Raw genomic sequence first — 20,892 nt, forward strand, 5'->3', positions numbered from 1 at the left:
GGGTTCCTATCTTTGATGCCATTAGATGTAGTGACATAAACAGTACTCAAATTCTGGGGCACACCAGAAGTTTTACCCTTTCTTCCCATCAGTTTGCCTATTCTAGGTAGAGCCAGGTAGCTAATGTCTAGGAATATGTAGTGATGGAAGACGAAAGAGGTAAAAATAAGGCACATGTGTACCTGTAGGTCATACTGAAGTGAAGTTTTTGTATGTCCAGCATTGATCTGACTTTGTTTTCCTGTTCACTGCATGTTTTGGACCCTCTGAGATGTTTGCTTCCAGATGATTTGCACTTTTGTTTGTTTGTTGTAATTTGAAAACAAACAAACAAACAAAATTATATTTGCTCTGGAAGGCATAGCAGAACACCAGAAGCTGTGATTGATAGAAAAATCACAGGAAACCAAATACATAGCAGTGACATGGATCTGTTCAGCTGGAGCCCAAGGGGACATGCTAACTCAGTAGGACTGAAGTGTCTGATGGAGCTGCTGGTGCCGCATGCTCCTGGGTCAGAACGTGAAGGTTGTTCGGCCTTGGTGCTGAGTTGGTCAAGACCACATCCCTGTTAATGCTGTTTGTCCAAAGGGCCCCTCCAAGCCCTCTTGAGTGTTCAGGCTCTGCTGCCTGGGCTGGGTTTGTGCCATCCATCTGGATGCACTGAGGCTGTATCCCAGGCTGACCTTGGTGCGTCCTCACCTCCCTGCACCCAAGGAATGTTAATGGAGGTGATAAAGTAGATTCCAAATTTTAGGGAGACTGTGGTGGTAATTGCTTGATCCCTCCCAAGTGTGTAGAGCAAGGGAAATCTGGGCAGTTGGGCAGAACAAGCAGCCGTCTTCTCCAGCAACCACTGTTGAAGACAACAACTTCAGGGCTGGCGCTGCAGCCCTAAAGCCCGACTCCAGGTTTGTTTTTCCCATTGTAGCCTTTTTTAAGCACTACCTCATCAGAGTAGCTTTGCCTTTTGTGTTGGAGAGGGACATTCAAGTGGAAGAAAATTTGGTGTGAGCTTTGCCTCTGTCAAATCTACTTATCTTCTTTTGGCTTCTGCACCTCCTTCCCGAGAAGCAGCTTTCCGCTATTGTCACCAGCCCTCCAGAGCGACCAGCTTTTGCTGGAAGAACAAGAGAGTGGATTTAGGGCACTGTCAGCAAGGAGCAGTGGGGACAGCCTAAGAAAAACACTGCTAATTCTGTCTACACTCTTTCCTTAAATGGTCTGACAGGGGTCTGCTTATTTTGTAAGGTATTTTCCTGAGCTCGTTTCACGTGTGCTAGCAAAAGGCTTTGTCTTTGGAGGGTGAAGCAGGCTTCTTTTGAGCATCCCAGACACTGCTGGCACAGGGTGAGGGGAGGAAACTCACAGCGAGTCCAAAAGCCGTCCATTTGGTCATGATCACAACTCTTTCCTGCATTTGCTCAGAGAAGAGGAGGGTGAGTATTTTGGGTCCAGCTCCTGCCATGTTCATACAGAGCTCAGGTACTGGAAGATTCCTGTGTCCTTGTTGTCCTGCCTCCCTCTGCCCAGTAGTTTCGGCCACCACACGGGTATCTGACTTCTACCCAACCTCACAGTCACTTTGTGGAAGTAGTTCTTCTAGGTGGATGTGGCAGCCCCCTTCTCTGCCTCCTTTTCGATGGCTGTGAGATACGGGGATCTGCAGTGGGAACCAGCAGTCTGGCTCACAAGGGATTTTGGATTAACCCTCCATAACAATTCAAAACTTGTCTCCCTCTTGTTTTAGCTATAAAGAAGTAATTTCTGGATTAAGTTTAAAGCCAGGTGTCTTTTCACTAATTATCCTATCAAGACATTTCAGTGGCTGGAGTTTGAGTAAGGGGCTGTTGCAAATGGACCTTTATAAGATTTTGTAAGATGATGGATGTTTTCTGGAGGCATTAGCAATGGTGGCGGAGATGTTGTTGCCGTCAAAAGGCAAAAGGTAGATTGTGGGGAGTCACTTTTTTTCTCATTCCTCTTATTTCTGTCTTTGATAGCTGCAGAGTGACTGCTATGTGTAGGGAAATGGAGCACGTGGCGCTGCCATGGCATGCAAAGGGGAGTTTAATGTCAATTTTCTTTGAATCATGCCTTGCTCTTTGTTGGCAGATGCTCCTGACTGAGGGGAAGAAGATTTTTTGTTTGTTTGTTTTTACTATTATTTTAAAGTATGAGTGATGGAAGTAGAAGAAAATGCACTGCATATAAGCAAGAACTTTTTCACTTGAAACAAAACACATGGGAACTTCCCACTGGAAATGTTTTGCGTGGACTCGATAGGTCGGGAATCTTGAGCTGCCCACCCCACATCTAGACTAAATTTCTCCTGTTCGTTATGGTTATATGACCCCTGTGACATATGGGATCCAGTCCTACAAAAGAGGATTTGGGGCAAACAGCATCTGAGCTACAGTTCCTGCAGGGCACACTGCAGCTTGGGCCAGCATCAGTTTGTCTGAAATTGGCCCAAAAGAAAATGCTTTAGACTGGCTCAACAAACCCAAGCGTTTTGGTTTGTGTCAGCCAACAATGAAATGTTTTCTTTTGACTTTTTTAATTTTTTTTTTCTCAATAGAAAAATCTGATTTTGAATGGTTTGGGCAGTGTCAAGGTTTTGGCATGTATTTCCTGTTGTAAAACATGAAATCTACAGCATCGCCTCTTGTGGAGGAGGCGTGCTGGCAGGGCCCGGGGCAATTTAGCTCTGTTTAAGGAAAGAAGCCTATTTAAATGCTCCACTGTAATAAACTGTTTCCACAGATAATGCGTCCCTTAGTTTATACCTAATATGCTTCTGATCTTTGCTTTTGAGCCTCTTATAGCTGCTTGTGCTCAGTCTGAGTCAGGTGTCTTACGGGCTGGATAAACACAAAGATAGAGCCAATTGTTAAGGAGCTATAGAGATTTACAGAAGTTGACCTCTTGGCTGTTTGGGGTATTAGTTGGGCATGTTTCCCCTGGCAGAGGAGTCCTGTGCTCCTCCTGCTGCTTCTTGTGCTCCTACTTCATAAGTGAGCAAGTCCAAGCAAATCCAGCTGTGGATTTACCTGCACGTCAGCCCCTTGTGATTGACTTCTCCTGGAAAACACAGCTGGTGGACCCTTGGCTGGGAAGGCCAGCTCTCCAGCTGAGGCTGGAGAGAATACGTTTCAAAAAAGACCAATAGTTGAACAAAACAGAGAATGACTGAGAAACAGCTTTTCCTAAGAAGCGGTAGGGTTGCCGCAATGGCTTTTAGGTTAAAAAAAAAGTTTAAGCTTTTTACAATTCTCAGTTGAAGCAGGATGTTTTTCTGTTTAACTGGATACTTTTCTGTAGGGTATTTGCTTCCAACTGCTTAAAGTAAACTTCTGTAGCTGGCAGAAGAAAGTTGTTTGCTTCCCATACAATGAATTGCTTTCTTTTTAATACTTCATACGGAGCATAGATGCTTGGCTCCAGAAATATCTCACAACTTACTCATAATAGTGGAGTTCTGTGAACCCTATTAAGAAGTGCTGCATTGTGCCGAAGAAGGAGGTTTCCTTCGTTTTAGCTGTAAAAAGCTGCCGAACAAATGAAAATGAGTAAAATATGTGTTTTTTTTTCCCCTCCCCTATTCATCAATGCTGTTTTTACTCTTTGTGTAGACAGCTAATTTGCTCGTTGTTTGCCTGAAGGGAATTCAAGTCAAAAAGGAGGATCGAGTTACTAGAAAAAGGTGCTCCTGTCTCCAAAGAACAAAGTACAATGATTCAAGGGAAAAACTTTGAAAATTTGTCAAATGCCAGGGTGTAATTTATCCTTGTCCAGGTTACTCCATCTATGAATATTTGTCTAGGATATTTTTGCAAACGTTTCCTCTAGTATCTAGTAAATATGGATACTATCTATGACTGACAACCTCCTACTGTTTACGTCATGGTCTGAATCGTTGCATGAACCATGCGATGCATCTCCGTGAGAGAGACGTGCAAACCCAAGTACAACGGTATTTGTTCCTCGCTAATGTTCATTTTCAACCTTGTTGTTCCTCATTAACTTTTTATTAAGTATATTTGAGAAGGCTTTTTCCTTAAGGAATAAGAAAAATAAACCTGTCCCTTGTCAACACCGTATTTCAAATTCACAAGCACACCTTCATCATCATTGTAAATCCTTTTTGGGACTGCTTCATAGCCCGTTGAATGCACCAAGATGATTGCCAATGACCTCAGGAGGTCCTGAAGTGGGCTCTTCCATCAGATCTGTCTAATCGTGGATCCAGACTAACAGAAAATGTTTTTCCCAGTAAAGAAATGGCACGGCTACTTTAAGTGTTCTGATGTGCCATTTTTCTTGTAGCCCCATCCTCAGCTTGTGTGCCTTGCTTGGTTATTGGCAGGTTGAGAGGAGTTATAGTGGGTTACTGCTATACATGCACATGTGGGTAAATTTTAAAATAATGTATTCTGGGGAAATCTACTAAACTGACAGGCCTTGCCATGTGGATAACTGGAAGTTAGGTACATAGGTACAAGTTGGCTTAGCAGCTGGACATACATCTCCAGACCATGCCAGTGCCTCCCAGCTCTATCCTGGCATACACGAGCATTGATCCCTTCGTGCTGCTCACATTTCCTCCTTCCCCTCCTTGCTGTAAGGAGGAATGATCATTTCTGATAGTTTATTTGCTCTGGTACATTGGTAGGCAGGAGTATAAGCCACTCTGGCTCACCTCAAAGCCATTCGGGTATAACTTGTGCTCACCACATCCTTTGAATTGGAGCTGGTTGTCAGAAAACAATCAACCAAAAAGCCTCTCCGTATTCTTTGATTGCCCAAGTCCACTCAATATTGGTGGTGTGAAATGGCAGTTCTTGTTTTAAGTCCACAAACAGCAGGTTGTGGCATCTCTCTTTCACTCTTGGTCCTGTTTTACAAAAAAAACAACAACAAAACAACACCTTATTGCATCCTTGGATCTGCTTTCTGAGAGTTCATAGTTTGTACCTTATAGGAAAATTGCATTTCACATGTAGACCTGTTCTTGCTCGGTGGCAAGTCAGCATGGTTGGTGTGTGGATATCCAGCAAACTAAAGATGTGTTTCTGTAAAGGGGCGGCATAGGTAAAGGTGTAGAAATTATAATAGTTATTCTAAGTTAGCACAGAGCATTGAAGAAAGGTTAAAGAAAGTCATTTTGCCACTTACACTTACTCTAGTACATTATGTTACTCAAAGTTATTAATGAATCTTCCTTTCCAGTAACTGGAAAGATTACCTAACCATTTTGTGTTCTGGGAGGGGTTAAAAGAGAAAGGAACTAACAGAGCTGTGGCTCACCAGTGAACAGTTAAATATTTGGCTTAGACAATGTAGGATTTCTCCTCCTATCAAAAGCAGGAATTTGAGGAACTCATATCTAAATGCATTTTAAAGAAAATGTTAGTAGAATTAAAATAATAATCACACTACTGAAAAGCCCACCAACTTGGGGGCACCATACTGGGTGTTGCTGTTCGTAACACCAAAAACATTGCAAGTCTAGTGCAGAAGACAATAGTTTTTGTCCAAAGTCAGTGGATATTTAAATTATATTAGCTTATTAAACACGGAAGTATGTGCAAACCTTAAAGTTCTTCCAAAAGCCTGAATCTACTTTCAACAGGAGAGATTTGGAAGCATAAAACTAAGTTCAGCTAGGGAGCTTGGAGCCTCTCAGAGAAAGCTGGTTCAGCCCTCTCTTAATGGAGTCACACAGTCCAGGGTGCACTTAAAAGTTGCTCTCGGTCTTCTGCAGGGCTTTGGGGGGCATTTCTGGCACATTCTCTCCTGTGAACTCCTCAAAGCGATGGATTTAGATGCTTATCTAGAAGTGGACTGTAACAGCTGTGAAGTGGGTCGGGGGGCCGTGCTGCTCTAGGCCCCGCTGTGAAACCGATGCCCTCCTCTCGGCTCGTCACAGCAAACCGAGCCACTACCGTGGGCCAAACAGCTCCTCACTTTTAAAAAGCAGGCTTTTTAAGAGTCACATTTATGCTGTGATATAAAAGTATTTGTAGGGCATATACAGAGTTGGTCACGAGACGGGGCTACTTGTAGTGAGAAATAACCTGTTGCATCCCTTTGGTGAAGATATTCGTTGTGGGACAGCAATAGTCGTCTCTTTGCTGCTCAGATTTGAAGGAAAGGTGTTGTTGATCTGAAGAGCCACATTAATTCTCAAGTCAGGAGTGTACTAGGATGTGTCATGGACAGGGAGCCAAATTCTACTTGCCTTTGCTCACAAATAGAGACCATGGTAGGGCAGTTTGTGGGTAACGCTGTGTGTTGCATACACATACACACCATACCGCCTGTGCCACACAGCTGGTGGGTTTGGTCATTCGTTTCTGCTCCAGACAGATCCAAGCCCTCAAAAAGCCTCGGGAGCATTTTAAACTTGATGCAGGTGAGTAGTTCCCTTGAAATCAGAGAGACCACCCCTAGCGCATCACGTGTAAGCATTTGAAAGGCCGGGGTTATGAGGACATCCGAATTTCCAACCTTCCCTGAGCTGGAATTGGGACCAAGCTATGCTATTCTCCCTGCCCTTCCAACACTGCGGGGCCTGAGGTTTAGCTTTGGTTCAGTGCGAAGCCCAGGGAGAAGTTTTCCAGTTGCCGCTTAATTTTTGCAACAGTGACCAGCAATAGACGTGAGCACATGCGCAACGTTGCTCTCCAGAAGTACCTATTTTGCCAACAGAGGTTTATGGCAGATCACCCGTGACAAAGAGAGCATTAACGGCTCGAGGAGCCGCTATAAACTCCGTTGCCTTTTGCTGCTTCTGCCTCCAGTTTTGGGGAGCGGGAGGGGAAGGAAAGTTGTAGGAGGCAACCGCGGAGAGGAGGGGGACGCGAGTGAGAGGAGCCCCTGCTGGCATGGCCTGCCTGACCCATTCAGTGGCCTGAATACGATAAATGCCGCTTTATCCCGTCTTGAAAGGAACAAGATAGCGCGGCCTAAATGCCTGGGTGTGCTTAAATAGGCAACTGTGGGACGTTTGAGTGGAGCGCGTTTGAAATCCGAGCTGCCCGGCAGCCTGGGAGCTGCCACAGGTCACCTGCCTCGCTCCATGGGGACGGGCCCAGGTCCCGCAAGAAATCGTCCATGGACGAATTGTAGTACAAATTCCTTTCTTTGTCGGTTGGCCTCTTTCACTAGACCATGGCCTATAAAATTTAGTAAAAACAATTCTTAAATATTATTTGAAAGGGCGAATGGCCACGCTGAAAGGTTTGACAGTTTGACATATAGCACATGGTTTTGATAGCTCGGAAAGCAGAACATGGAGCCGAGGCTCTCCTCCTGCTTGTTACAGCCTCGGTGGTTTTTAAATATTGTCTAGTTGCTGTGCAGGGCGGCTGCACTCCCAGCAGCCTGACAGGCAATGAGTCTGCTTCAGTGATCTTAAATCCTTTCAGACTAATTTGTGAGAGAGCAAAAAAACAGCTAGCACCTTTGGATTCAGCGCTCGGAACTGGAGAATCAGGTATTGCCAATTAAAGTGCCATTTCCAGTGATCATATCAGGACAGGTTACTTGCAGTTCCTCTGATAATGTCAGGCGGTGCCTAAAGAGAAGGCAACTGGGAACTCCTACACAGACAAAGGACCCGAGCAGACCAAACTCATCTGTGGCCTAGGCCGAGGCAGCGAGGAACAGATTGCCGCGTTAGGGCCGTGCATATGTGCAGCGCAAATGCGAGCAGCACGCCTGCTCTGCCCCCGAATAGCCATGGGCCATTTTTAAGAGCCTCTGGCCCCTCAGTCACTGGCCTACTAGTTAATTGCCACACGGACTTGGTGACACATGGGCAGATAATATGACATTTTCGGTTTCTGTCACTAGCAAACGCCACGGCGTTGCTTGCACTAGTTGCTAAGAAGCTGTCAGAAACCATTAGCAGCTGGCTAAAGCTGCCCTATGGCATTTCCTCATGGCATCAGCAAAACAAGCATAAATCACCCAGCGGAGCCTCCTGCTATACTAATGAGGCTGTAAGCTTGTTTATGGACTAGCATCATTTCTATGATTATTTCCACCTTTTCAGTTTGCCTTCATTTGGCGGCAGGAGAAGTCAACTTCAGGAACAAAGTCGCTGCTGACATTTTACAAATGCGGTTCGTAGCTGCTACCGTGTGGCTGGTCAGTGGTTCTTCAAGTTTGTTTAGTGATCTTTGAAAAGAGGGGGAAGAAAAGGGGAAGGGGGTGGATCTCTGGAGACCTCACAGAGGTGAGCATATCAAGTTGCAAAGTAGATGGAAATACTAAAATCCACAATTGACCATTTAGACTTCTCTCTGTGGTTTAGTCTTTACAGGATCAATTTTCAATTTAAAAAAGTGAAAGAGGTTAAACAATTTATAAAAGTCTACTGAAGAATTTGCTTTTAGGATAGCCGGGCGCTTTATTATCCACTCCCTCCCTTTCACTTTCACTGACTTGGGTCGGACGGGGCCAGGGTTTATTGTTTTAGGCTTTTCTGAACATGCACCAGTATTTACACTGGATTGAAAGCATTTGCTTCCAATGAAAATCTTGTCTTAGATTACAACCCAGCAGTGTAATTTCCCTCCCAGATGGGAGTAAAGTAGCAGTATTTGCCTAAAAACAGTAGGAAGAACAAACTGTGCATTAAGCCAAGGCTGTTTTTGGCTTGAGCTAATGATGTAACAGAAACCTTTTATTTGGGATAGGTCACTGCCAGGGATTGAAGGAGGTGATCTGGCTCGCGCTTGAAAGGTTTCTCCATTGTATCTACATAAGTCTTCACTTAAAAAATCCTGTTCCTAATGCTTCTGCTTTCATACAGCAGAAATAAACAGGAAAGGTTCTGGGGAGTGTTATAGGTGGAATGCAGAAAGCTTTTCCTCCCCTAATGGAGGATATAATTCAGGTGCCCCGGAGGCATGCTTTCAGGAATTCTCTTGCCCGAGGTAATGGGAAGCTCAGGCTGCTTTAAGGCCTTGATTATCTATTGATGCACAAAGCTGGAAAAAAGTCATCTCCCTTGGATTATAGTAGATATTTCCATAAATTATCAATGAGTCCTCCTCCCGTCAGGCACGAGGCAATGCCTGCTAAATTAATCTGAAGGGGGTTTGAAATGAGGAAAGAGTGTATTTAAAAAAAAAGGGGGGAGGACAATTGTAGGGAGGTGGTGAAAGGCAGTGTCATTAGGTTAGAAGCTTTTCATTTTTAATCAATGAATGCGTAATACTTTTCTTTTCCTTGTTTGCCTCTCTCAGACAGAAAGTGGATTAGCCCGTGGAATTTTAAATGCTGTTGAGTTGTTTCCTTTGCTCATGTTTCTTTTATGAATTATTATTTTATATGCTGAATTGCTTCTCTGTATAAAAGCCCTTTTTTTACATACCGGGCTTTCAAAGAATTTATCGGATATCTGATTTCTTCATAAAAATCTTGTTTGTTTCTATAACTACTCAAGGTTACCATATCATTAAAGACACAGGCCAAGTCATAAGGATAATTATAAATTTGCCACAGTCAGTACGGTACTAAAAATATAATGCTAATAATAACTTTTTTTGTGCTGAAAACTGTTTAACAAATCATAATTTTGACAGTCTATGTACTTATTTTTTGGTGGTGGTGGGTTTTTTTTGATCGCTAACAGAGATAGTTTTGATTCAGCCTAATTCAGATGACTTTCTTGATCATCCTTGCCCAGGGGTGTAAAAAACACTTGCCTAATAACATCACAACTCCATGCTGCTACAAATGCAGTGTCTTTAGAAGCCAAGCTATATGGTTCAAACCACATGCAGGGAATGAAAAGACTGAATTTCTGTGTGGGCTTGTTTATAAACTGCTTTCAGGGTTTGAAACAAAAATTGCATGCAAACTGGCTGGGCACCGCAACTTTTTTCTCCTTACACTGCTAGCCCATCAGCCCAGACCAAAGTTGGCTGCTATGCAGTTACATGCTCCTGTAGACATGCTGCTAATGTGATGAGAAGTGTCCGAGACCTTCTCTGCATTAAGGAAATTCATTTTGGATCAGTTGTTGTTTAACGGGATCAGACACCTTGCATGGATGTGGCGCGTCAGCACTAAGCCGGGTGATAATTCCTACGATGTGTGTCAAATTGGTACCTACTTATCCCAGTATGAACTGCTTTAGGCTGGGGCTGGGCGGAGGGGAGGCCAGTTAGCTAACCACGACCCATCAAAAAGCCAGGGTACGTTGGACGTCTAGAAAAGACGTAAGTGGTGGACCAATCCCGTGGTTGTTACTGAATTTGGGAAGAGAATATGATGTTGCAAGAGAGCTGCATTCACACCTTTTTTCACATCCCAGAGGGGGACACGGCACCCAGCTTTGCACATGCTGTGGGTATGGGACACCATTGACGCTTTTCTAATTGCCACCTCAGCCAAAATAGCTGATGGGGATTAATTTTGGGGAAGTGACCCAGTGTGAAGAAAAGCCACTTTTTCCATCTTTGCAAGCAGGATGCTTTGCACAAAAAAAAATATATTTTTTTTTTAGCATTTTTTGGTTTTGGGTTACAGTGCTGAATCCAGTGGCAGGAATGGCTGCACTGTCTTTCAGGGTAATCCAGAACTGGGCGGACACGGTCCTGAGACCCTCCCTCTCCTCATGTCTCTTCCCCCCCATCCCCAAACCCCTGGTGAATTATGGTGTTAAAGAATTTATACCTCATTTAAATATTCATGCAGTTTATACCCAAAGCCAGGCTTCGGCTGAAGTATATAAAGGTAGCATAAGTCAAAATTTGATTCACTATATTTACAGGTGACGGCTTGGACAACAGTGTAGCTTCCCCCAGCACAGGTGATGATGATGATCCAGATAAGGACAAAAAGCGACATAAAAAGCGTGGCATCTTTCCCAAAGTAGCCACAAATATCATGAGGGCATGGCTGTTCCAGCATCTAACAGTAAGTGAACTCTAGATCACATATGCAAAATAAAACATGGAAAATGTCATAGTTGTAGTAGTCGTAGAAAGCAAAAATACATATTATGTTACTGACAGGCAGCTCAGGGAACTTTTCCGAGCAGAGTTGTTGCCTCTTTGCTAGATGTCAGGGGAAGAGCATGGAGCGTATGATGTTATGGTTTTGGGGTGGTTTTTTGTGTGTGTTGCTTTTAGATTTTTGGTTTGAGTCGCAGTTGTTAGCAGGACGTCACCACAAAGTGTGACTGAGCTTATACTAATAACCTCGGAGACCTGTCCTGCCCCGCTGCTCGCACAGCTGCAGCTCCCACTCGCTGACGTGGGAATCGCTGCTTCAGAGAAGAGTGCAGCCTTTGGGCCCTGGTTCTGTGCTCCAGAGAGCCACAGCAAATAATTGGGGAGCTCTAAAAACAAAGCACGAGAAAACAAAGACCTTATTCAGATGTTTGTCAGAGATAGTCAGAAGCTTCATGATGAAAAGTCTGAATGTATCTGGTTTAACAGAAAAGTATAATTTTTTTTTGTGAGACGTTCTCATTCCCAGAGTGTAAGTTACCACTGTATTTAACATCATAAAGGGGTGGGGGGATGAGCAGCTATTTCTGTTGCCACGGCTACCTGTATTTATTTCTGGGATTAGAAATAAAAAGCTCTGGACAGGTGTGCAGGGTTAAGCTGAGTGCTGGAGCTTCTTTGAAGAGTTTATATTGTGTACCACACCTACTAATGTTAGCATTTAGAAAAGTGTTTCTAATGCCATTCTTCTTTTTCATCAAATTATGGTGATCTGACACTGTGTTTTCATCCACTATGGGGATTTAAGCTTTGGCTGGAGATTTTCTGTCTGCCTATCTGTGCCAGCAGGATAAGGCCCTGGCAAGGGGTGCCTGCAGTCTGCAGGCAGTAGCGAAGAACAGCTCTGGCCTCTAATCTCAGCAGTTTGACTCTCCCCCCTGCCCGTAGGTAGGGTCAGGGTGAAGCCAGCAGCCAGCCAACTTGCCCAGCCCTGGTGGAGCCCAGCCAAGGGCACGCTCCTAACGCAGAGGAAGCGCTCACGCAGCTCACCCCTCTGTCCCCCCCCCCCCCCCGCCAAGAAACCGAATATCTGCCGTGACTCTTGTCAGCACGGGGATCAGGCGGGAAATCCTGCCCCGTGCGGGCCCGGTTTGCTATGAATGAACCTTCGTGCCTGAGCACTCCTCCTATGAGGCTGAAGAGGGCCTTGGATGTCTCCAAGTTAATCTCAGGCTCTACATTAGCTGTGCCTCAACTTTGCCAGCTCCTTAGCCCTGTCCCTGCTGCGTTCAGTGTAGCACTCCCAAAGGCCCAGGTCCCCTGTGGTTTGGCGCAGACACGGTGGCTCCTCAATCCTAGGTCTTCTCCCAGTTCGAGCTGACAGCCCGGTGTCTCTCTGCAGGTAATGTGAGGTTAGGGGCGTCTCCCTTCAAAACAGTCCATCCCAAAAGAGATGCCACGCCAGCAGTGATGCTCACGCCAGCATGATGCAGCTAGTTCAGGTTCTGGTGTGAGGAGATGCCCTGCAAGCTCTGCAGTCAGGACAGTGATGACAAGGCATGCCAGGGGACACTGAGCAACAGCACATCAGTCCCTGCATTTCCCAGCTGAGGAAAGGTGAATTAAGTAGGATATGTTACTATTGTTAATACTCATAGTAATTTTTCCTGGAAGCGGCCTGTTGCTGTGTTTGTGCTAGTAAAATTAAACATCACCCAGGCCAGGAATGTTACTGTCTGTAACGCTAAACTGCTTAAGCAGTCTATGGCATGCTCTTAGCCTGGGCCAGCTACCACCCTCAAAACCTACTCCTGGGAGCAGGGCAGAAGGTAGCAGGTGTGATTCCTGAAAGCCCATGAGGAAGGAGCCCAGCCTTCACCTGACCCTGCGGCTGGCTTCCTGAACAGCGTGAAGACCAGAGAACAGACCCTGTTTCATCCAGATTAAGTGTAGGATGCAAGTGGCTTTTCCCTCTTTTGCTGTGCAGTAATGGTATGCAAAAGAGAAATGAGAGTGCCAGCAGAGCTCGCTGTGGTGGTGGTAGGTGTCCCTTGGAGTCACGATTTGGGACCACCTTCTGCTTGTAAGGTGGTCCCTTCTCCTGGAAAGCTCAAGCACAGAACCCCCAGGACCTGTGCAGTGAAGCCACTGCGTTTTCTACCTTACAGCCCTGAGCTAAAGCTTGCTTTTCAAAATCCGCCATCCCCTGTGCAGACCAAGTGCAGCCAGGTGAAGCACACAGCTTTACTGCAGGGCAGCTTCTTGTGGCAGCAGCAGGGTCACTCCAGGCTTGTCCGATCCATCCAGTAAAGCAGAATTGGTTCCCACCCACCAAGCCCAACCTTCTGCTAGGACCCTGGGACAAGCCTTTCAAAATGACTCGTGGTGGGGCCATGGACAGTTAAAATGGAAGCAGGGCTGGACAACCTTGTAGGCTGCGAAGCCACCAGAGAACTTGTGCCCGCAGAAGAGCAGTGAGGCTTGTGCGGGGAGGAAGGTGTCCTCCAGCAGGCATGTTGATAACATGGGAAGAGCCAGCACCATAGTCAGTGCTAGAGCAACATAGAGTGTTGAACAAGTGAGCTGCTTGGGGTGCTGTCCTTTCTGCAACCAAAAACCCAGCGTGCAAAGGTCTAGCGGGTAGTGGGGGTGCTCCCACAGGCCCACACGAGGGCCCAAACTCTGCAGCAGCAGCATGAGGGCTTCCTGGGGTGGAGGCAGGCTGATCTTCGGTACTCACCTGGCTGTAAATGTCTCTGCTGGCAACCTTGGGACAGATGTGTTGGCAACCACTGTCCCAGGATGTTGCTGTCAGTGGCTTTAAAAGGTGCAGGAATTGCTGCTTGGCTACGTAGAAAGAAACCCGATGACTGCTGCACACCCAGGCCCAAGTTATGGCTGCAATCAGGTCAGAGGAGCAGGGGCTGAGAGGCTGAGGAAATTAAGACTGCAGTTCATTTTTGGTTTTGGGCCTTGTGACTGCTCTTATATCCCTGAAAACTGGGGTGATGGTGTCCCCAGCTGGGCTTCACTGCAGGAGGGAGGTCATCCCAAGGAATGGGCAGCTGAGGGAACCAGAGATCCCCTGTCACTTATTTATTGATTGATAATTAGTGAGATCGATTGTTAGTCTTCCCTAGGTTGGACACAAGGTCCCCCTGAAGTGGGAGGGGAGGAGAGATGGGAGGTGGTTCTGTACAGGCGAGGGATGTGCCATGGCAGATGATCTCTCCCTATTACCCCCAGTGCTTAACCTGCCTTCACTTTCCCATCTGTGAAATGGCAGGGAAGCAACAAGCAGTGGTTAAAGGCAAAATGTGGCATCCCCTTGACCACTGGTAATTCCTAATCATGCTGTTGTTTGGGAGCCCCCCTTTTCAGAGGCAAAAGATTTTTCTCACAATTATAATATTAATACACATCAGTGGCATGGAATTAAACAAAATAGACAGTAATTGCTGTGTCTGTCATACTAATGATTAATGGTTGGAAAGATTTAAAATAAATGTAGGTCTAATACAATCTTTTAAAAGTGTATAGGCTGGTTTAATTCCTCCTATGCAGTTATTTCATCCCAAAGACTATTAAGCCTTCCTCTGTGTACTGACTTCATTTCCTAAGGTTTGTCACTTAGTTCTCATTTTCCACTTAGGAGGAAATTCTTTTTTCTTTATTGAAGAAAAAATCAAATGCAAGGCCGTAGCCTCTCCGGTTGTTGAACTGTTTGGGCAATAGCTCCGGCTCAGTGTCATGCTGCAGCCCCCCATTATTTTGACTGATGTGCAGAGCTGAGTTGACGTATGCCCAAAGGGTAGGCAAGCGCTGTCCTCTGTGGATGCAGGCAGTATGCTCTGAAACACTTCAGGGGATAAATTCATCCAAATTGCCTTCCTTTTCTTCCCCCTGAGAATAACAACAAAAATAAGCTAAAACAATACGAGAAGTGGTAGCCAGACTTACACTTAAGACTTTGCAGTTTTTATTTTTTAACCATTGCTATTCTGACTGAAGTTTTATTCATATCCGCGTCGGAATAGCTGCCTCAGTTGGCCATTAGTTAGGCAAAACATAGCTGTTGTTGAAATTTATGGTGGTAAATTATTACACCAGCCTGTAAATTTTGATGTTTGTGAAATCTGTTTTTAGGGAAATGCCATAAATTTGAAGTGAGAGGCACAGCGTTTTACTATTAAAAAAAAAAAAAAAAAGGCTACTAATAGTTTGTTGAAGAGGTGAGGATGTCCACAATCTGTGGAAGCTGAGCTCAAAATTAGGTGGGGTTTGTGGGGAGGCATCAGGTGAACATTGAATGCCATCAGAGGGGCTGGGGCAAAGCGTTCCAGTGCTGGAGCTGGGCTCCGCAAGGTTGCCCTGAGGGTAATTCCAGGGTGTGCTGCAGCATGGCAAAATTTTGCAGGCCCTCTTTTTTTTTTTATTATTTCTTGGATCACTTTACATTCAGGGATCACATCTCACCACCATTTTTCAAGCAGATCTCCTCGCTGTAATGTATAGCCCTCAGCAGGGGTTGCGAAATAAGGGAAAAGCTTGGAGGAAGGGAAGGAAAAAAAAATATTGCCTGCAACGAGATCTGTGTAAATTTAATTGTGGCAACAGCATTAGTTTCTGCTTCAACCCATAGTATGGTTTTGACCCAGCAATTGTACCTTTCTGTTTAAAACTGTTTAGGAACAGGGAGTTTAGGGGGGTGTCTTTTCAAGTATTTTGTCCACTCATTGTGAATTCTGTGCACACTTTAAATCCAGGTTAATTTAAAATGTTGGGATTCAAACCTCATTTTGGGGATTATGCAATGTAATTAGTTTGTTACATGATGAGTGTTTGATGATCTTCACGTTCATCATCTAATCAGGCAAAAAAAAAAGCAACATAAAATTATAATCCCAAAAGATGTTTAATAACAATTTAAACTATTGAAGGCTTTATTTAAGTACATTAAGGGATTATAAGCTACTTTTTTTTAATGGTGCCAAGAGGTAGATTCAAGGACTTCAAACACCTTTTAAAAAACAAATTACCATGATTTAAAAAATGAATGGGCCCAGGATTTCTTTCATGTAAATCCCATAATTTAATCATTATTTTTAACTGCTTTTAAAACCATTTCCTTAAGAGGTTAAACCTTACTGAAATGGGAGACCAAGGAGAAACTAAAAGACATTGCTGAAATATGTTGACTTTACAGTAAAAATGAGTGTTGTTTTTTTTTTTTTTTTCCTGTTATGTATCTGGATTTTGAACCTTTATTGATTGCCTGATACCATTTTAATAAGCAAGATAACTTTTAATAGGCAATATGCAATCTATCTAGCAAAGCTGTTATTTGTGTAAAAGAATTTATTGGAGACAGGTATTTGAAGGAGACGCTTTTTACTTAGCTAGATTCTCTTATAAGAGGCTGCATCTCTTCACAAGATGCTATTCTGGTAGAAGAATACCGCCACACTGCTTATTTCAATATTTTTCATTTATATATGATTATTTTACAGGCTAACAACTTTTTAAGATAAGGTGGGTTGCAAGTTGTCTCTTAATATCCCTCCAGGGTTATGAGGTCCTGCCTTGGGAGGAGCAGGGGGTTAATTTGGCTCCCATCCCCTCTCCGTGTTTGGAAAGGAGAATAGCGAGAGGGCAAAGGGATACAAAACTAGGCTGCTGGAAACAGAAAAAGGGGAAATGATTGGCCAAAACCAGAAAGGCTTTTCTTTGTTCTCCTCACTGGAGGGTTTGCAAATGTTAAAACAAACGAAGCCCCCCCAAAAGCTTTCCCCATCGTACTACTTAAAACGACCCTCCATCTCTGTAACAGGGATCATATTCCAATATATTGGACTCCGAACGGGTTGAGTTTTTTTTTTTTATTTCCCCCTTTATCCCAAATACACAAGTCTCCTCTTTCACTTGATTTTATTGTGGGCAAAGCTGTAAAAATCTTTCTTCCACATCTGCAAGACTTCTTAGTGCCAGCTGTCCCGAATTCCTGGGAAAGGCAGGCAGTTTTGCTCTGGTCATCTGTGCACCTCTGTCCCCAGGAGCAGTGAACAAAAACAACATGCAGGTTGGTGCACAAGTCATGGTGAAGGGGTGTTCAGACAGTCCCTTCTGCTGGAAGAGGTGCAGTGGCAGTCGTCTTTAATGGGAGAAAAGAGGAAATTTTATTACAGGAGAAGATAATTATTCCGAGGCTCTGTCAGAATTGAATTGAGAGCTCCAGAAAGGAGGACAAACAGGATTTAGGTAACTCGGTTTGAATTAACTTCTTAACCCTTGGGTTTGATGGAGCTCATGGACTGTCAAAACCTTAAGCATTTTTTTTAATCTTCGTTGAATTTGTTGCTTTGACCTGCTGTCCAGCCCCCATGGACTGTCCCATTTTCTAATGTGGGTGACTTTTGCTGTTTTTAAAGAAAACTGTTGTTTTCTTTGGCAGGAGGGGGAAAAAAGGTGATGGTGGCTACCCATGGCAGTGCTTCTGTTGCTCCACTTGTGTGAATTTCTAGAGTATTAAATAGTCAGCTCGGAGCTGTGCTACAAACCTTTGGTTTTAGACCAGAAAAGAAAAACACAGGGTCCTTTAGTCAGTTTGTTCAAGGAAACAGGATTCCTCGCTTAGGCTGTTCTCATGTACAGAAGTTTGATGTGGTCATAACATCTGCTTTCTCAGATCTAATTCAGTCTCATTTCTGATGAAGACAGTCACTGTGTGGTTTCGAACTACAGGGTAGGAAGCATCTCATCCTGAGCTTCTCGCGGATCTCAGGAGGAGCAGTGATCCAGGGAAGTGTTTTGGTTGAAATCAGAAGTAGCCAGCAGGCTGGGCTAGATTTTAGAGAGAGAGAGAGAGAGTGTTCCCAAAGGGCTGTCTTATCTTTTTCCCAGTCTCTACCTTGGAGGCACTGTTGTACTGATGTGGAAGCCACTAGCACATTAAAGAATTTGAATTATTCGGAAACTGCTGAAACACATTAGTATTTACACACCAGAAGAATTTCACATCCGAGTAGAAGCAAGGGAATACTGAAAAGTTGAAACATGATAAACATTAATTCAGATGTTAAATTACACTTGCTCTGGTTGTACTAGAACTCCTTTTGTTTGCATAAATGCTCTCAGAAATGAGTTTACCAGCAAGAATGTTTGCAGTAATAAGGATTTTTAAGTCAACACTAGATGCTTTGCTTTCTTCTCCACCTTCTCTTCTCTTTTCAAATTTGCAGCTGTGATATTTTGCATGTGTTACTTCATTTTTGAAATGAGCCTCTTCCAGTCAGTGAACAGAAACGTGTTATGTGACTTACTGTCTTTCTGCAGTCAGAGCGGCTGTATAAAATTCATGTATCGCATTTTGAAGGCGAGGGGGTGGGGGGTGGAATCTGACCACCAATTTGTAAATCTGGAAGTATCCACGGAAATATTTTGGCAAATAATTTGCAGTACTAAGTACACCAAAGGAAACAACAGTATCTTGGCAGGCAGTTTGTGAGCAGGAAATGAGGATAAATTCATGGGCTCGGTTGTTCATTATTAGCTGTTTGTTTAGCTTGTTCTCTAACACAGTTGCTACAAAAGAGTCGATGTTGATTCTCAGATATGCTTATGTATATAAGTGCCAGTGTTAATTTTTTATTGGCAATCTCCTAACTCTTTAAGGAGTTTCACAGAGCAGCAGCATAAGCTAGTGAGTGACTTAATCAGATCAGGTGAAGTGCCAAAATATGAGGCACCGAACCAGTTGGGCACATATCTGATGAGATGTGTTAATCTGCAGTGTAAGATAAGCTGCCTTTCAGATAGGGTCAGGTTTGGAAGGGGTACATAAAGTTGTGTAAGATGCATTCCCTTGCTCTGGCATAGAATATGCTACATCTGTTTGCGTGAACTTAACCCATGTCTGAATGAACCGCAGTGCTGATATTGCAGGGAATAGGGTAGTGGGGAAATTGTTTGCCTGTTGTTCTTGGGACAGGCATGAAAAGTGAGTTGTTTTCTACCCGTTTTAAAAAACTTGCTTCTTCTTTCCTGCATTTACCTTCAGCTACACAGAATCTGTACTGTTACAGCTTACATGTTTTTCTCATTGCATACATCCTAGAAGCCCTAATTCTCAATATTAACCAGTTACGGTTACTGTATGCCCATCAAAATCTCCTGCAGAAAACTTTTTTTGTGGAAGGATTTTTTTTGTGATGGCACACTAAATTTTTCCATGAACAGTGCTTTCCTTTCCCCCAAAATGCTCAGCTGAAAATCCATTATTCAATATATGAACAAATGTGTTGATCAGACTCACATTTGCACTTCTAGCTCCTCACCCTGTAACCTACAGCGATGCTAAATATATGTGTAGAGAGAAGGTAAGTAGGCAGAAAAGAGTTTAAGTTAATATGTAGTTATCTAATTTACCTCGTCTTTTGCATCATTTCCTGATTTAGACCCATAATACTTTGCAGAGTGCTCGTTTCACTTCAGTGGTGGGCCATCATTTTAATAAGGCAAGGTCTAGGAGACTTACCAGTGGGTCTTCTGTTTTATGAACCAGAAACTTCTGCCCAGAAAGTGCTTCTCAGATGCTAGGTATAGCAGGAGTATTCCTTTCCTGACTACTTGAGCCTTTCTAATCCATCCTGTACAGCACAAGACATTACAGAATTAGGTAAAAAAAATCAAAATAATAATAAAAAAAAACACTGTGATGGTCTTTATCAAGGAATTTCTTTTAACTCAGAGGGGAGACGGGGGCACTCTGCCTTAGGTGCCTTGCAAACTCCATTCTCTAAAGGTAACTTGGAAGTGAAGCTCCTCTTTGTAGACCCACCTTTATTCAAATCAACCGGAGCTTTCAAGGTCCCTAGGTGATATTTTTGGGAAGGTGAATGCAATGTTTGTCTCATGGAAAGGCAGAAAGCTTACTGTGTGGTCTCAGCGCCCCCCGAGCTGTGGTCTGCGCGCAGGGCCGTGGGTGAAGCAGGTTGGGAGCCCCGCGGGGCTGCCAGCGGCACCGGGGGCAGATTCGTTTGGTAATAACCAGAATCTTCGGATTCTTCTGAATAAAATGCAATTTTAGTAATGTTTTCATAAACAGTAGTAATGGTGGCATTTTAGTAAACAGCGGCATTAGTTGCATCAAAATTGCACCACATTGGCTTTTAAATTACTCCACCTGTCTGGATGAATAGGATTTTCAGTGTAGAGGCACACAGACAGCTGCTGCTAATGTTTTCTTCTCCCTGTGCAGATAATGCTGGCAAATCTACAGCCATAAAGGCCTGGTTTGTGATGTAAAATGCTACCTGACCTACTGGCTCTGGTGCTACAAAAGGACCAGCTTTAATTACTAATGGCCGTGTTTTAGTTTTGTACTTGTTGATGTAAAAATGTCATCTTAGAGCAGCGTAACCTCTGGTTCACTTCCACTGGCAGCGTTACACTTGCCGCAATTATTTTCAAAATAATTTGTGCTCCTCAGTGGCAAGCTAAAATCCTGCCTCGTTAGCTTGCAGATAATTAGCAGGGGTCTGGCCCTCTGGGTCCCTCTGCCCTCCGGTCCCACTGGTTCCCCAGCACCCCAAGGGACACACCAGGCTGGAATAGGAATCGTGTCCGTGTGCACTTAGAAATCGCACTTGATTTGTTTGTAGGATTGCCCCTCCCTTGTGTTGGATGGGTGTAACGCACCAGCGCTAGGAATCTGTGGGACAAATTCTCTCCTGGGTCGTTCCCCATTAACAGCCCTGAAGCTGAAGGGTTGGCACGGAGGCGAGGTTGGTAGCAGCCGGTCATCTGCTGCATGTGATGATGCTGGAACTCTAATTGCAGCACAGAGCTACAGAGAGGGGACTCGTAGGTGGCTGGTGGCCCTAGCTGTTAACCATCAAGGGTGTGATGTTGACCAGTAAGG

At 44.2% G+C, this 20,892-nt stretch overlaps 1 protein-coding gene across 6 annotated transcripts in view; it reads left to right on the forward strand.

Moving 5' to 3' along the window:
- The window catches only part of MEIS1 (Meis homeobox 1), a 105,961-nt gene that overhangs the window by 44,857 nt on the left and 40,212 nt on the right, over positions 1 to 20,892 (forward strand). For all 6 annotated transcript variants that reach the window (XM_040553154.1, XM_040553153.1, XM_040553158.1 and 3 more), the window contains exon 8: positions 10,793 to 10,938. In XM_040553154.1, the coding sequence (XP_040409088.1) occupies positions 10,793 to 10,938 (146 nt within the window). The remainder of the gene's footprint in view (positions 1 to 10,792; positions 10,939 to 20,892) is intronic.

Source organism: Cygnus olor, chromosome 3 (assembly GCF_009769625.2).
Source record: "Cygnus olor isolate bCygOlo1 chromosome 3, bCygOlo1.pri.v2, whole genome shotgun sequence".
NCBI lineage: Eukaryota > Metazoa > Chordata > Aves > Anseriformes > Anatidae > Cygnus > Cygnus olor.